Source organism: Setaria viridis, chromosome 5 (assembly GCF_005286985.2).
Source record: "Setaria viridis chromosome 5, Setaria_viridis_v4.0, whole genome shotgun sequence".
NCBI lineage: Eukaryota > Viridiplantae > Streptophyta > Magnoliopsida > Poales > Poaceae > Setaria > Setaria viridis.
In genome coordinates, this window is record NC_048267.2 from 40,952,311 (window position 1) to 40,967,979 (window position 15,669).

Below are 15,669 nucleotides of genomic sequence, written 5' to 3' on the forward strand. Positions count from 1 at the left end.
GCCGATTGAAATAAGGAAAGCATCGGCTGACTGGTTCAAAAGATGCATCGGTCGATTGAGATAAGGGAAACATTGGCTCTGCCGATTTAGATAAAAAGGGGAGTTGAATCGGCTGCTCAAGCATCGGCTGCCTATTTAATATTCTCCCATAGCTGATGGGAGAGATGGAAGATTTTTCAGCCGATGAATGATTAGGGCAGTGAAGATGAAGTTTTTGCAAGGTACATACCTCTTCAAAGGCTCAAAATAATCCTTCGTTGCCTGGACTATCAACGTGTAGACTAGTGGCCAAAGTATTCTCAGGACAGCCCATGGAGTGAATCGGCTTAAAAAAAAACTGACTTGAATAGCAGATGGAATGGCCGATGCAGGAGTCTCGCCTGACAACCGACAGAAATAGTAATTTACATGCTGATTACGTGATGGCTCTAGAAAAAAGTATCGGCTGATATAAAAGTATCGGCCGCTGACTACAAAGAGTATCGGCTGAAAAAAGCATCGGCCGATTAGAAAATTGGATCGGCCGATTGAAAGCTGTATCGGCTGATTAAAAAAAAAATGCATCGGCCGATTGGAAATTGCATCAGCCGATTGAAAGTTGTACGGCTAATTAAAAAAAATGCATCGGCCACCGGCCGATTGACTGCTTGGCAAAAAGCATCAGCTGATTGCTTCGGCCGATTGATTGCTTGGCCAATAAAAAATCCAGCTGATTGGATCAAGCAAAATAGTATCGGCTGCTTATAAAATATATTAGATATTAATTTCGAAGCATGAAATATTCATACTTCGAAACTGGGGGGCCTGTGTTGATAACAAAAGCTTGCTGGTTACTGCACCAAGTTTTGGTGTCAACAGACTGATTTGTTGTTTCTACTGCCGGCAATGCCGATGGTGTTCTTTATATTTGAAGAGGAGTCGACGTGGCTTTGGATATTGCAATCAGACATCATTAGCTCTGAAGACAAGTATCAGACTTCTATAATTAGTTTCGGAACATGAAGCATTCATACTCCGAAACTGGGGGGCCTATGTTGACACCGGATTTTGACCAATCCTACAAATTCGCAGTACAAGATAATTGGAGTCACGTACAACAATAAGAAGCTAGCATGCGTGTATATGGGCATGGAGTCCAAATCGGCTTCATTGGATTGATCGGCAAGGAGAGGCAAGGATGATATAAAGGAAAGGCCAGCACGTATGGAATGAAATGATTAGAATATACAACATGGATTCTGGTGCACTTTGCATGCCATGCGTGGGAGGCTTCTAGAATAATTATGCATGCGGCCGATCTGTGTATGTACGGGAGGTTGTTTCATAGAATAAAATATTTTAGAGATAGAGTTGGGTTAGTTAGAGATAGAGTTTTTTATTAGAAAAGATTGTGTACGTGACTTGCCTTGTGCGTGGTTAGATGCCAATTATGTAACGTCCGCCCTATAAATATAAAGGGACGTGGCCATTGTAAAGAATAATCACACGATCAATATACAACACATCTATCTTTTATTTACCTTTTCGGCTTCACGCCATTGCATTAGGAGTAGGAGTAATGTAGCTTCTCGACGAGTTCCTTCTAGCAAGCTGGGCTGCATCGACCTCGATCTCCGGCGAGCTGCAAGTTCCGTCACCAGGTGTTCTAGGCTTTAACCACCGGGCGCATCGCTGTGGTTTCGTCTAGTTTCATCTACCAGTTATCGAGTATCTTGGATCTTTGACTTACGGCGCATCGCTTCTGTCTCGATCTACGGTATTCACCAGCTATCCCGCCTTGATTAAGCTTGCATCGGCTGATATTTATCTGTTCTATCGTCTTGCCGTTTACGACATATTAATTATTATTAATTTTGTCGGAATAGACGATAGATCTATTTTTAATAGCCTGTTGCATCTTAATCTTGGTTACCCCTTCGAGTGCTGTTGGGAGTAAGTTCCATTGTGATTGGATTCATCAGCTAGCGGGGTTCAGATTAACGTCCTGCTAAATATTTCTAGACTGCAACTACCGGGCGCATCGCTGTGGTTTCACCTAGAGATATTGGTGGAGAGTTTAGTTTAGATCTCATCGGCTTGTGGCTCTAGCTATGGTGGAGCAACAACTCAACAGCATCGTGTTTTCTATCGGCCGTATGGCTGATGGTTATTGTAAATTATATTAAATCGGCCCGATCGGCCGACTCCATCGAACTTCGAGAGAATTATCTCCACCTTGTCAGTTGAATGGTCAAACTGACTGGCACGCCCGCGCACACCATGCACGCCGATTTGGATTCTGCACTGGAGTTAAGCAGATCTCCCAGGTCCTCATGTGCTGATGCAGGGTCCACCACCATCAGGATTTTGCGTCAACAAGACTATGTGCATTCTGATTTATGGGGGCCATCTCATAAGACATCACTAGGTGGTGCTTGTTATATGTTGACAATTATTGATGATTATTCTAGAAAAGTTTGGTCTTATTTCTTGAAGCATAAATCATAAGCATTTTCAACTTTTAAAGGGTGGATGGTAATGGTTGAAAGGCAAACCAAAAGAAGGTAAAGAAGCTTCGCACTAATAATGTGATGGTATTCTGTTCTCATGAATTCAATTCATATTGCAAGTTAGGAGACATTGTTAGACACTACACCATTCCTTACACACCCCAGTAAAATGGTGTAGTTGAGCGTATGAACAGAACAATCATCTCGAAGGCACGTTGCATGTTGTCTAATGTAGGATTGCATAGACATTTTTGGGCAGAAGCTGCTTCCGCTGCTTGTTATCTTATTAATCGGTCACCCTTGATTCCGATTAATAACGATTCTGATTAATAAGAAAACTCCAGTAGAGGTTTGGTCTGGATCCCCAGCAAACTATTCAGAATTGAGAGTTTTCAACTGTACTGCCTATGCTCATGTTGATAATGGAAAATTGGAGCCTCGAGCTGTTAAGTGTATCTTTCTAGGATATAAATTTGGAGTCAAAGGATATAAATTGTGGAATCTAGAAACTAGAAAGGTTTTGATTAGGAGAAATGTTGTCTTTAATGAATCTGCTTTGCTACATGACAGTCCTACTGATGTTCCTGTTGAGAACCAATAGAAGTCAAGTGTGCAGGTGGAGCATTTTGTTGATGCACCACGAAAAGTAAATGATAGTGTTTCAGTCAAACATATTGCCGAGGATTCCTCTACTATCGAGGATGTTCCCATTGTTTCGCAGTGGCCACCGCCGCGATAGCGTTCCATTGCCGTTGATAGGCCTAGGAGGCAAATTATAGAACCAAAGAGATTGATTAATGAAATCAATATTGCTGCTTTGAGTGTGGTAGAAGAAACCTTCAACTTACTCTGAGGCTATTAATTCTACCGATTGCAACAATTGCGTGACTGCCATGCATGTTGAAATGGAGTCACTTGAAAAGAATGGCACTTGAGACTTGGTAAAATTACCAAAAGAAAAGAAGCCTATCTGCTGCAAGTGGATTTACAAAAGGAAGGAAGGCATTTCCCCAAGTGACGAAGTGAGATACAAGGTAAGGTTGGTTTCTAAAGGTTATAGCCAAATTCCAGAAATTGATTACAATGATGAATTTTCCCGTGTTGTTAAGCATAGTTCTATTTGAACTATGCTCAGTATTGTTGTCATGCATGACTATGAGCTTGAGCAGTTAGATGTTAAAACTGCAATCTTACATGGGGAATTGGAAGAAGACATTTATATGGATCAATCGGAAAGTTTTGTTATTCCTGAAAAATAGAACGTGGTTTGCAGGTTAAAGAAATCACTTTATTGTTTAAAACAGTCTCGATTCAACTCATTCATGATCTCTCAGGGCTTTAAGAGATCTAATTATGATAGTTGTAAGGCTTAACCATTTTTTAAATTTTTGTATGCCGATGACATGCTGTTTGCTGCAAAAGATAAAAAGGAAATAGCAAAACTAAAAGCACAATTGAAGAGTGAGTTTGAGATGAAGGACTTAGGTGCAGCAAAGAAGATTCCAGGTATGGAAGTTATTAGTAAAAGACATGCTGGAAAATTATACCTTAGTCGATAAGGGAATATTAAGAAGGTTCTTCGTCGTTTTAACATGGATGAAGCTAAGACAGTGAGTACACCTTTAGCTGCACATTTTAGATTATCTTTAGCTTTATGTCCACAGTCAGCTGAAGATGTTGAGTACATGTCTAAAGTTCCATATTCAAGCGCAGTTGGTTCTCTTATGTATGCCATGGTCTGTTCTCGTCCCGATTTATCTCATGCATTAAGTGTTGTCAGTAGATACATGATTAATCCGTGTAAAGAGCATTGGAAAACAATCCAATGGGTTTTCATATATCGGCAAGGAACTTCAAACGCATGTTTACAATTTGGAAAGTCTAAAATTGGACTTGTTGGTTATGTGGACTCTGATTATGCCGGTGATTTAGATAAAAGAAGATCACTCACAGGTTACGTATTCACCGTTGGTGGATGTGCTATTAGTTGGATAGCAAGTTTGCAAGCTACTGTTGCTTTGTCTACCACTGAAGCGGAGTATATGGCTATTTCTGAAGCGTGCAGAGAAGCTGGTTGGTTGAGAGGTTTATACAATGAACTATGTAGCGATAGTTTTTGTATCACTATATTTTGTGATAGTCAGAGTGCTATATGTCTTACAAAGAATCAAATGTTCCATGAGAGAACAAAGCATATTGATGTTAGATATCACTATATTTGAGTTATTGCTCAAGGTGATATCAAAGTATGCAAGATTAGTACTCATGACAATCCCGCAGACATGATGACAAAGTCAGTTCCTGCTAAACTTAATTGGTGTTACCGTCTATAGTCCATGAAGTTTTTGTGTATGGTTACTGTTGTTGTTAAAGGCATTATATCAATGATTCCTCATTCAATTGGAGAAGGGAATTCATCTCAAGGTGGAGTTTGTTGGAATATGCTCCGGATTCCTAAAGGCTTCTACATGCACCAACCGTTGGACGTATAACTTAGGTTGTCCTAAATTGGGGAGGCATTTTGTGGTAGCATGCTTGCATGCATGTTTACAGGTTGCGTGCATGGATTTTTTTTCAGCCATTCGTTGTTTGGATTCCCTGCATTTTCGACCTATATAAACCAGTTGAATGTCGTAACACAACTAGCAGAGTCATTCTGTGTTTCTATTCCTCTTCCTCTTATAATCCGCTTGGATTGAGTTAACCACTTATTGTAAATCCCTAACATTTGTAGACCTCCAGATATATCAAATAGCAAAGATCATCTTTGTGTATCCATGTCTTGCTTCCAAAGGAGTTTCCTCGTAAATCTGTGTCTCTTGTCGTTGTGATCATACTTGTTTCACCAGTTAATTTCTAACATAGATTTTGCTATATACTTAAGTATAGGGTTATATCTAGATACATAAGAAAGTCTATGTATTTAGAAAAGTTAAAATGACCTACATTTTGGAACAGAGGGAGTATAGTATAACATAGCTCACACAAATGGAAAAGAAGTGCATTATCGTTCCGCAGGAGGCAGCTTCCGTCTTAACGAGTATTTGCATACCTCTCTGCACGAAGATATGATTTACGGGCAAACAAATTCAAGTAAGCAGCAAAAGCGTAAGGTGCATCTTTCTTCCTTTCTCCTGCTTATGCTCTAAATGAAATATGAACAATAGAAAGATTATAATGTATCAGCTGAATAGAACTAACGGATTTCAAAAAGTAAGGTTTTGTCACGCCAAAAGAACAAGTCAACCCCAGAAAGAATTCCAGAAGAGGGCCAGTGTCCATTTCCAGGCAGGAAACACAGATGTCAAATGCTTGATGAAAGCACCAGATGAGATGATGGCTTGGTTACAAGCCTTACATCGACAAGACTAGCCTCAAGAAAAAGGGAAGCAAAACAGCTCCTTCACGTTTTGTTCCTTCCCCCCTTTTGCTTTCAGTTTTTGTTACCATTTTCCTGTACAACGGAAAACAATTTGGCTCAGATGAGCTTCAAGTATTGATTTGCTTGCCTAGAGAGAGGCATAGAGAATGATACGCCACTCGATTCAGTTTCTGCTCACAAAGGATGGTTGAACCTAAGTGAATGGAGTCCTCTAATGCAAAATCGGCAAAAATCAGATCACTTGGAGCAATGGTACGTCATTTGATGAATGAGCGTCTCAATAAAACACACATGCCGAGAAGCATGTCAGATTGCTGTCGGCAGAATCAAGAGGCCTTCTTCACGTCCTGGACATCTTGTGGCCTGAAAATTAAAACGTATCAAGTCAGCACAACTCAGCATCAATCTGAGCAGAATACAAATGCTTTTGCAGGAAGTCGGTCAATCTGAGTAAATGGTAGCTCAATAAGCAAGCACCCAGATATAAAAAAGGGATTTCCAACATACTTAGTTGACAATAATGGGAAAATGTGAGCCAAGATAGATTGCACTATTACACCTTACACAATTATATGGAGTCACAACAAAGAAGGTAGAAACCAGTACCTCTGAAGAAAGCTGGAGCCTTCAGGTTGATCTTCATCCTCCTCTTCCTCCACTTCATCTTCGTCACTGTCAATTTCTAAAAGACTCGATCTGCACTGGCTCAACACTCTTCTCATGAGGAACACATTAAGATAGTATTTTATCAAATCTATCCTGGGCTTTGAAGCAAAATGTTTTGACGCAACTGCCCAATATGTCTTTTGGTCCATAACAGGAATCAATTGCTCAAGTGCGTTGAACTTAAGTTGCTCATCACGATTCCACAACTTAGAAACCTCCTCCCCCATTGAATCAAACTGCCATATTGTGAAAGCTCGACCAAGTTCAGACCGCAGCCGGTCTCTTGCTTCATTTATGTGGTGCTGTCTGCAGAAGAAGGATCCTGGGTAGGAGCAATTACATGATTCTGGCCTTCCCCGCCCAACGGCTACAATATCGGTTTTGTTAACTTCACCTCCAGGAGGCCAAATTCTAGTTCCTAACATCTTTGATGTCTCTGGGTCACTCCGGTAACATGAAAGCTCTTTTCCTGAAGGTTGCCCAGTCCATTCAGGTATCTCTGCCTGAAAGTGCTCACCTACTCCAATCTTTTTCCGTTGTGTGAGAAGCAGTGATGCCATGAGTTTCATTCTCTTAGCTAGCCTCTCTGATTTCCTTGTTGGCATGTTCAAGGACCCTTTCTTTTTATGCTTGTCCCAGTGGAGCTTCCTTTTCTGCAAAATGAAAATTGCAGCAAGGTCTAAAAGGGTAAGAAAAGGCAACTGCATTAGACATCTGGGTGCAAAATGTAGATACATGCTTGCCAAGTATACAGAAGCAGCAGGCTCCGTTTATTGTTCAAACAAGATTGGAAGAACCCCTAACAGGGCTCTCACAATGTCATAATCCTTTCCAAAAAAAGCAATGAATATTATCATTATGACTCGGGGGCATCATTTTAACTCTAGGTGCAAGTCCAATGAACTGTTTAAAATACAGAAACATAAGGGGTAATGCTGCTGCAATGTATATGCCTAGCATTATAGCATTTCTGGTCCTTTGAAAGTCCAAATCATGCAAAGTTGCACAGCTCTCCAGTAATTTTCACGTACAAATTCCTAGAAAGGACAATGGTTTTGCTTTCTCAAAATAACCAAATACTAGGTGGTAGGTACCCATTGTTATACTACCAGTTTTCCGACTTTTAGGATATTGTAACTGCTTGAATTGAAACACCAAATCATGCAAAGTTGCACGGTTCTCCAGTAATTTTCGTGAACAGCAAATATACCTATCAAGAACCATGGTTTTGCTTTCTCAAAATTAAAAAAAAAAACTAGGTTCCCGTTGATATAGTACCAGTTTTTGGGAAACAATTTAACTTTAGATTTTTATAGGATACTGTAACTAACTAACTAGACTCAACAGCATCCCGCAACCAAGCCTTATGTATTGCGTGGACAGTTATGTTCAGGCTATACTTTATTGCTCTCATGCACATTAAAACATCTTTGAGGACGCTCTATTAAGTCAAACACTGTATATAAATGTGTATGCGGATCTAAAATCATCACTAGCATCACCACCTGGGCAGCACAGAACCAGCAAAGCTATTCCGTAACAGGGGAAATACTTCATATGCAACCCATCTGTGCAACTCCATTACAACAAGGTGTTTGGAACCTTTGCTTCATAAATGAGCCACCACCATAGTGATTTAACCCTTGATCTCATGGTCATAAAGGAGTTGTACAAATAGGTTGCATGCGCTATTCATATCAACACTCAACATAGCAAATAATTTTTTAATACTGCTGCTCCCGAGTTATGCAAACCGACATAAAAGTTACCAAAACATTCTAAATCCTCAAAACAATCAACAATATAAAAAAAACCTGTCAAATATATTTCTCTCCACCTACTTCCGGAGGTGAAGCATGAATCTGGGTATGGGATCAATTGACAACACAAACATTTTGCGTGCAGCCCTATTATGTACTGGAAAGTATACAAGACTGGCACAGTAGATACAATGTATGATTGATCCACAGGGAATGAATTTTGGATCCACAACTGCCTTTTACCTATCACAAGTTTGTAATTGTAGATTGTTCCTCGCTGTAACCTGAAGGATATGGGTATCAGCCACAGGCCCAGGACATTAGAACTGAAATTTTTGTTTGTCCACAAGCCTGTCATAATATTAACACTTGTCCTAGTTCCTCTCTAACTCACAACGACACCTCTGCAGCCTCCATACCCCTTTAGTCTCCGCCTTCAGGTCAAAGTTTCTCCCAACATTACCCTTTCAATTTTCACCAATTTTGTACTGAGTTACTGACAGGGGCATACGCCCCAGACATGTTAATTCAGTTCTTCTCTCTTTCAGTTGACGGGTCCTCTGTATCTTAACTTTTGGAAGTTCTTCTGTAGGTACTGGGATGGTTCAGATGTTACCAACGTTCAAAACTCTGTAATTTCGTTGCTTTCATAGTAATGAAATTCGGGTGTGGCCCTTAGCGGAAAAAATGATCATATGAAACTGCAAGATTATCCAGAAAGATACGAGTCTGTATACTTGGTAATGGGTAGTATTGGTAAAACAATACTGTTCTTATTTCAATAAACACAATACAGCCTTCTTTTAAATAAATGGCTTCACATCAGCACTAAAAGCTTCACGATACATGCCTTCTGGAAAGCCTATAGTTGGATATGCAAGATTATGTAATGCATTAGTTGGACATGCATTTAACCATGTTTCTCTTCGGTAAGTTTAACACATGCCTCCCCCAGGACTTGCAGCCTTCCTGTCAATCACCCCGATTTCTCTTTTTTTTAGTATACATGACGTGCCAGGAAAAAAAAACATGGACGGCAAAAAAAAACTCCACCCCCTGGGAGGAATGATCTCCCCCCAAGGCACTGTACGTAGGAGAAGACCCTCTACGAGGGCTGAGAAAGGTCCCGAAGGCTGGCAGCCCAGGACGCGATCATGTATAACAGTGGAAGTCATTACACAGTGAGGGACTGTTTCTATGTGAAACCCAGGTTTCCAGCCATGCACGGTAGCCTCCCAACTGGAGAATCTACCAAGTTTAATATTCTGTCAATGGATCTACCAAGTTTGAGACCCCAGGGATCTACGAAGTTTCTATGGATCAACCACTGCGCTTCTTGCAAGTTCGCATTGATCATCACAATGAATCTCTTCCAAGTTTAATTAAAAAAATTGTGCTAGCATATCATCAAATGTGTTCAACTAAGAAACTTTAACACGATGTCTATGACCAAGGGAACACTGAGTCATGATGCTGAATGTTATCAGTTCTTAAACTTGTCAGCTTAAAAAAACTGATCGGTCTATTGGGTATCTTAAAAACACTGTGTATGTACCCACCAGGAATAACAGAAAAAACAAAAAAAGCATTTTTGTCCCAAGAAAGTCATGATAGTATAGAGATCAAACTAGAAAGAACATAAATAAGAAATAGCAGTAACAGTAATAAAGGTAAAAGGGAGCCGATAGCCTGGGTCATGGTTCGGACACATTGATTATTGATTTCTACATGACTCTATCCAAAAATAGTTCATTGGGTATATATATTTCATTCTCTCAGGTACCTTTCTACTGCTCCCTCCGTTCCAAATTATAGTTCACTTCAGTTTTGACCTAAGTCAAAACTCTCTTAACTTTGACCAAGTTGACCGAAAAAGGTATCAACATCTGCAACATGAAATTAGTTTCATTGAATCTATTGTGAAATATGTCTTGAAAGTGCATTTATTTGGTATTGTAGATGTTATTATTATTTTCCATAAACTTGTTAGACAAGTTTGACTTACGACAAAGCTAAAGTGAACTATAATTTGAAACAGAGGGAATATCCCATGTCAAATGTGGACTACCTGGCGTTAACAAAAAAAAAAGTTTGGCCAACCCTGCCTCTTTTTATATAATCAACACGCCTATGGAAAACTGCATTTAATATTTTCCAGCTAGTGTGTAGTGCCAGTGTGCCATTTTCATGTGGGAATATGATCATTGATTGGCACAGCTTAATCCCTTGCTTCTCCATAGATTTATGCAGAAGCTGAGTCAAAGGCCAAGATTCTGCAGCAGTTTATCAATAAGCAGAATCTAAGAATGAACTTAGCAGAAAAAAAGCAAAATCCGCTTTTCACAAGCTTCTCCAATACGCGGATTTAGCAAAATCATAAGCTGTGCCTCAAACAGGACAGGTCACACCGTAATACCACAAAAGACGGTTCTTATAAACTTTCCTGGCTTATAGGACTCTGGCTAAGATACTGACACGGTCCTACTCAGGGTTCACCATCCCAGGCTGGAACCTTCTACTGTCCAGCTCTCCAGCAGCTTCACTGGTTGTCAAAAGGACATGCTTCTTATGCAGTGACAGTGATACTGCCAACGTGCGACACTGGTCATTACCATCCTCCGAGCTGCAATCTCTACTCCACGTACGCCAAATCAAATGGTACGGCAAAGAACAAATCTTAGATGCAACTTGTCCCATCCATACCAAACAGTCCCACAACCAGAGCAAAGCAAGCAACAGGCCACCGAAAACCACGTTTCCTCATAATTTTAGCAACAGATCACAATTCAACAAAACACGAGAGTTTTGCGCCAGAGCGAACTCACCTTGAAGAAGCTGGGGAGCTCTTCTGCGTCCGCCACGTCCTCCAATCTGAGGTAGCGCGCACGCCGCAAGGCCAGCACGTGCCGCTTCCTCGGCCTGTGCTCCGACGGCGCCGGCAGCGGAGCCACGGGATCCGCCGCGAGCTCCCGCATCCACCGCACCAGCACTCCCAGATCCCCCACCGCGCCGCCGCCTTTGCCGCCTCCCGCGCCGCGCAGCAGGCTCCCCCCGCCGACGAGCGCCTCGAACAGCTGCCGCCGCTCGCCGCTGCCATGCGCCTGTGTGAGCGGCGGGGCGAGAACAACCGAAGTAGAGGAGGACGAGGCGCCGCTGCCGGCGAAACGCGGCTGGTCACCGCAGTGGCCACCGCCTAGGGTGCCGAAGGCGTCGTCGCGGAGCTGGTGCTGGTACATCCCCACCATCGACGTGAGGACCCCACCGCCGCCGCCGGACGCACCCGCGGCCGCGCGGCCGGTTGCTGATGCCGTCGTGGAGGGGTCGCCGGCCGCGCGCTGCTCGCTGCTCCCGCCTCCGCGCTTGATAGCTGTAAATTGTAAATTTGGGAACCGAATGCTCTGGGTTAGCAAGTCGAGCGATGTGATTCGTGGAGCGGTGAGGGTAAGCTCGATGGGCCCGCGTGTCAGTTAGCGGAACCGTTTGCTCACACGAAATTGTTTCTAAGCAATAATTTTATGCCTAATTTTTTTTAGCGAGGCTGTTCTTAGATTTCGGGAAGAAGAAGAAAAATTGTACCGTCCTGCAAACCGCTGAGAAATAATATTTAATCGGGGCTGTCTGCTTTTTGGCATTTGCAATTGCAACAGAAGCAAGCAGGCGAGTACCAGGTGCATTTACTTGAGTTTAAGCAGCGGTGACCAGCTGCTCGCACGCATCAATGCTCACTGGGAGTAGACCTGAATGTTTCTAAGTGCCAATACCGTCATGGCTTAAAACCCAAATAATTCTAAAAATTCAAGAAAAATCGGTTTATGAGGCTTCCTATAATTTGGTGGCAAGGTAATGGCACTGACCCAAATATTACTCAGGTACTTCCTCCGTCCCAAGTATCCCAAGTTGTAAGTTGTTTTGCTATTTTTAGATTCATAATTTTTACTATATAGCTAGACATAATAATGTATATCTAGATGGATAGTAAAAATTATAAACCTATAAATACCAAAATGATCTACAATTTGGGGGGAGTATTTCTTTTTGCCGCTAACACGGATCGATGGCATCAAGTTTGATTTTTCAAGAACGTGCTAAGCACGTTTTTTTATTAAGAAAGAGAGAAACAAGTTTACAAGAGTAACAAACAAACAACTCAAAGAAGAACAAACATCCACAATGCGAAGGGAAAAAACAATAAACTGGCTGGAGCAAGAAGCTCACCGCCTCAAACCCAACAACACCGCTAGCCCTACAAAGCCTGCCGACGCCCAGAGTCTCGCCTCCTCCAGAATGGCATCAAGTTTGATTTGCCAAACCAATAGAACCTCAAGTTTGATTTGGCAAAAAGAATTACAAAAGACGGATATGAGAGTTTCATCTTCCTTTATAATAGCATCTAGTCCCATCTACCTTCACTCTTTCTCTTCTACTATCAACATTCCCAATCTAGTCGTACCTCCGTCTCTCCTGTCACTAGCAATGTTGCCACTTGCCAAATCCTCCACCGTTCTCACTTCTAATCAATCCAAGCGTCACCTATGTCCACTCGCAGCTAGCCTCCATCATAGTTTCCACAAATATGGAAAAACAGGAAATCCAACTAATTCAATCTAAACTTTAAATGGCGCAAGTGCCTCTTTTCGCCATAACATTAGTGTGGCAATATTATTTTCTTAATTGCCAAAAAAACATATAAATAAGGCCACAAGCTGAAGAATCTACGACAGCATTCACGAGACAAGCTAACGCAAAACACGACCGAGATCTCATTTTTAAAGATTGGTACCCCCATGCCTCCTGCAGACGCAGACTCGGTTGCAAAACACTCCCGACATTACGGACAGAATTAGCCTGGAGTAATGGTGTTCTTGTAGTCAACACACGCTCAGCACTGTCATAGGGCATTGGCCCATTGTGCCAAGTACAGAAACACTTGACAACGACCTCGGAGAAAACAAAGAAAATGGAGTACAGACCATGGGATGTTCAGTCAGTTCTTCCTAGACATCCAAAATCCAAAATAAAGTACCCAACAACCCCTGTCGAAGGATTAATGGCGAACCGGAACCAACCGTGCCCAACACCAACAGGACGGCAAACAGCAGCGGAGGAGACAGCCACAGCAAGCGGATGAGCATGGCCAGAGTCTCACGATCTGACGAGACCATCCCACCCCTGTTCTATCGTACGACTACGATCTGTTGGTGACGGGGATTGGCAGGAGAAGCAGTTCCAATCAGAAGCCGACGCACCACAGGATTTGACTGGTTAGACCTACTAGGCTCTAGCAAAAGACGGTGGTCAAATCCTAAACAAGACACAGGAGATGCAGGCCGAAGATTCCTGGGATGTCAGCGCAGATTCGCCTAGCTGACCAGTGGGGGAATCCCACCGGACCGGACCCTGAAAACAAGGCGCGGACAGCCGCCCGCCGCCGCCGAATTTGCGAGGTCCACGGGGGCCGTGCGGAGGCAGGGTCGTCGAATCGAGCGCCGGCACCGCAAAGCTCAAATCTCCGCAACTGCTGCTATGCTCTAATCCTAACAAATTCAGATCCACCCGCGGATTAAGCTGTTAAACGCAAGGCTAATCATGATTACCGCTCAAGCAATTACGGTGCCACCGGCCACAAACTTTGGAAGAACTAGAAATCAATAATTAGGGTTTCTGGCAGTTAATAACTTCAGCAATTCCGCCATGGATGCAGCAGAGCAGACAGACCAGGGAACGAGGTAGGAGGGAGTGTGAGGAGGACGACGGGGGAGAGGGAGACGAGGAAAAGTACTCACGGGCGGTGGTGGGCACCCCATCGGAGGGGCCGCGCGGATCGGGCGAGGCGGCCGCGCCCAACATAGGCGCGCGCGAGGCCCGCCGCGACGCGGCTGTGGGCTGAGGCAGAGGCACCAACCGACGACGCGAACGACTCGGCGAGACCTCCTGTGTGGATGTGGTGGTGTGGCGTGGCTGCTGTGCGAGGGAGACCGGGGGACCCGACCGCCAGCGCCTCCGCGGCTGCGCCGTCAAATAAGGAGGGGTGCGAATGGGCGACCCCTAGGCCCTGGGCCCTGGCTGCCAAGCCGCAAGCGAGGGCGCGAGGCAAATTGCGGCCCCCGTGAGCTTTTGTGGCGTCACTGGCGTGGCATTTGGCTCTTCGATAATGACGCTAATAACCTCCGGCTGCAATCCTCAAACCTGGAACGGGCAGCGCGTCTTCTTTACTTTGATATGGTACGTAAACGTGACGGATATAATTTTATAAACATGTAGCACAGTTTATACTGCATGTTGCCTGCTCGGCTGCGCTGCTTCTCGCTGGCTACAGCTGCGGCAGCCGAGAAGCAGCTGCTACCGTAAAATGTGTACTGCTGCAGCCAAATGCTCACACAGAATAGGGAAAAGAAAAGGAGTGCTTGCTACAGCCGAGCGGCTGGCATGCAGCAGCAGTTGCAGACGCAGCTGCAGCTGTAGAAAAAAGCAGAAGCCAGCAAGTCGACCAATAAGAAAGTTTGAGACGGGCAGACGGTTTAGACCTTAGGGGTTACCTTTTACTACAAAGTGAGGTTTAGAGGGAGAGTCGATGGACGATGGCGTAGAGACACCGTGCAAAATGGTAACAATTGGTATCAGAAGGAGACGATCGCAATTGCCTCGGTAGCATAGATGTTGTCGAAGATGAAGAAGATGGGTGATAGGCGAGATATAGTGAAGAATGATTCGTCCACTACTAGGTCATGTTGGAGAAAAAATAGAAGAAAGAAGAAAGAAAAACCACCGTCCATTGGTGATTGGACGGTTCATGTCATTGTGTGAAAATGATTTAGGGGGCGTTTGGTTACCCGCCACCAAATACCACATCATGCTTGTGGCTGTCATGCCCATCATGGCTGCTACTTGGATTCCAAAGCCAAAAACATCATGGCTGCTACTTGGATTCCAACGCCAATTTTGGCTGCCACAACTTTAACAAAGAGGAGGAGGTACCACAAGTGCGGCGTCAGTTTTTCTCGTTGTTGACAAGCAATTAGCATATCAATTTGTGAACTATAAGCGCACGGATCAGTTGTAGCTCTTCCCTCGGAGTACTCCCCCAAGGTTTATCAATCCGTGAAACTTATAGTACAAGATCTGCTTCAACTAGCATTATTAGTATTAACTTGTGTTGATGAGTGACATACAGATAACAAGTAGAGCAGAGGTAACCAATCTAGAGCAACCTAAACTATGCATATGTTGTAATTTTGAGCATGGATAGGAAAGCAACACAGATATGATCTTAGTAAAAAGCATCTTTAAATCTACACCTCCGGTCCAGCTCCTGAAACCCCCCACCTTAGACAAGCCAGATCCTGTCATGATCCTCTCTATCAATGCAAGCAGG

General features: G+C 43.3%; 1 protein-coding gene across 1 annotated transcript; it reads right to left on the bottom strand.

The window, feature by feature from the left end:
* Window positions 1-5,747: 5,747 nt before the first annotated feature.
* LOC117858018 (uncharacterized) lies at window positions 5,748-14,226 on the bottom strand. The gene is made up of 4 exons (XM_034740979.2): window positions 14,081-14,226; window positions 11,123-11,664; window positions 6,478-7,190; window positions 5,748-6,234 (listed from the first exon to the last, which is right to left on the bottom strand). The coding sequence occupies exons 1-4, from the start codon at window positions 14,142-14,144 to the stop codon at window positions 6,198-6,200; spliced, it is 1,356 nt and encodes a 451-aa protein (XP_034596870.1). The 5' UTR covers window positions 14,145-14,226; the 3' UTR covers window positions 5,748-6,197.
* Window positions 14,227-15,669: the final 1,443 nt, after the last annotated feature.

Bases quoted from the DNA above. Each gene is read 5' to 3' on its own strand.
- LOC117858018 (XM_034740979.2), bottom strand. From the start codon at position 14,144: ATGTTGGGCGCGGCCGCCTCGCCCGATCCGCGCGGCCCCTCCGATGGG. The intron at 11,665-14,080 runs GTGAGTACTTTT...TACAATTTACAG, and splicing joins TGGGGTGCCCACCACCGCCC to CTATCAAGCGCGGAGGCGGG. The intron at 7,191-11,122 runs GTGAGTTCGCTC...TTCATTTTGCAG, and splicing joins AGCTCCCCAGCTTCTTCAAG to AAAAGGAAGCTCCACTGGGA.